The 1,616-nt window shown below is 49.4% G+C and overlaps 1 protein-coding gene across 1 annotated transcript; it reads left to right on the top strand.

Annotated features, from left to right (window-relative positions):
* Positions 1-385: 385 nt before the first annotated feature.
* Positions 386-685, top strand: LCE7A (late cornified envelope 7A). Its single transcript, XM_019958164.2, has one exon. The coding sequence runs from the start codon at positions 386-388 to the stop codon at positions 683-685; it is 300 nt and encodes a 99-aa protein (XP_019813723.2).
* The last annotated feature ends 931 nt before the right edge of the window (positions 686-1,616 follow it).

Here is a 1,616-nt window from a genome sequence, read left to right as displayed (position 1 = left end):
CAACTATTTGCAACCCCGTGGACTGCAGCCCACCAGCTCCACTGTCCATGGAATATTCTCGGCAAAAATACTAGAGTGGGTCATTTCCTTCTCTAGGGGATCTTCCCAACCCCAGGGATTGAACCCATGTCTCCTGCCTTGCAAGCAGATTCTTAACCACTTAGCCACCTGGAGAAGGTGTTACCAAAGTCTAACTTACCCACTGCTGATTTCCCCTATGCCAGGAAAGTAGGGCTACTCTGCTATAAAGATATGGGCCCTGGAGCCACAGAATCAATTACAGAACATCAGACTCCGGGGAAAATACTGATACAAATGAGGTTTATATTCACTGACCTTTTGGAATATCTGCATTGCTTTACAGAGCAACTGAACATTCTCCAAGATGTTCTGCCAGCAAAACCAGCAGAAGTACCAGCTCCCCACCAAGAGCCTTCCCAAATATCCACCTAAGCGCTTCCCTCAGGTTCCTCAGGCCCCTCAGGCCCCTGCTCCCTACCTGCCTCCCACCCGCACCCACTATGTCTCCAGCTGCTCTATTTCTGGCTTTGGAGGCTGCAGCTCTCTGGTATCCCATCGGTTCCCAAGCAACTACCGACGCCAGCCCCAGCCTTCCAGCTGCTTAGACGTGGAGCTTGCTGGATGTTCCAGTTGCTGCCACGGTTTTGGGGACTACAACTGTTGAGGAACTGTTGTTGACCTGCAACTGTTGAGGATCCAAAGAGCCACAGCCAAGGACCAGTCTGGAGCCAATGTCACTTCTTGGTCTTATTCTTCCCTCTCCTCCTGAATTAAGCTGCTGGGATGGATTCCTCTTTTTCCCGAAAATCTCGTACCTCCTGGCCTTAGCTCTGGTCTTAGGTCAAGAAGATCCAAATACTGGAATAAAGTCTGCTTCTTAAAGCCTTCTCAGTGTGCAAAAATAAAGTTTATCTGTCTTGGCACCCAGAACTTCTTGGTATTTGTTGATGCCCCCAGCCTCGGCTCTGAGACGTTCCCAGGAATCTGGATTCCTTAAGCAGACTTCCTTGAAGAGACACCAGGTGGGACATTTCTCTTAGGTAGACCCTGGGTCTGAGCGGTTTGGGAGGCTGTGAACAAAAGATCCAGAGAGAAATAGGAGGGGGGGTCCCCAAAGTAGCATGACCCAGTTCCACTTCTGTGGCCCCCTTTGCCACCATCACTGAAGTTTCTTCCTACTCAAAAAGGACACACTACTTCCCAGCCCCAGAATTTAGCCTCCAGAACCTTCTTATCTGGGGTAATCATGTGCTTAAGAAAGAAATGACACAAAGGTACTTGTAGTTTCCAGATCTCAGTTCAGAAAGCCATGAAAATGATTCTCTGAGCAAATCTGCCTGACCTAGCCCCTCACACCCTCTCTCCACTCAGGTGCCAGAATCTGGTGGGAATATATGTCGAGGTCCAGTGAGCACAATACCCCTGAGAGACATTCGGGTCCCGCTGTTGCTTTTCATCCCATGTCATTTCTTTCCCTCTTTTATTTAATGGGACAAGTGGCATGGGTTGGGGAGCAAGTTCTCAAAGTACTTTTTCCAGACTAACAGTGGGCCATAGGCAACAGTAATACTTCTGCCCTTCCCCCAGCACCGTGG

The sequence above is a fragment of the Bos indicus genome, chromosome 3, assembly GCF_029378745.1.
Source record: "Bos indicus isolate NIAB-ARS_2022 breed Sahiwal x Tharparkar chromosome 3, NIAB-ARS_B.indTharparkar_mat_pri_1.0, whole genome shotgun sequence".
NCBI classification, from domain to species: Eukaryota; Metazoa; Chordata; class Mammalia; order Artiodactyla; family Bovidae; genus Bos; species Bos indicus.
This window is presented reverse-complemented; position numbering and strand designations above follow the sequence as displayed.

Coding starts and splice junctions, on each gene's coding strand:
- LCE7A (XM_019958164.2), top strand. CDS start 386: ATGTTCTGCCAGCAAAACCAGCAGAAGTACCAGCTCCCCACCAAGAGC.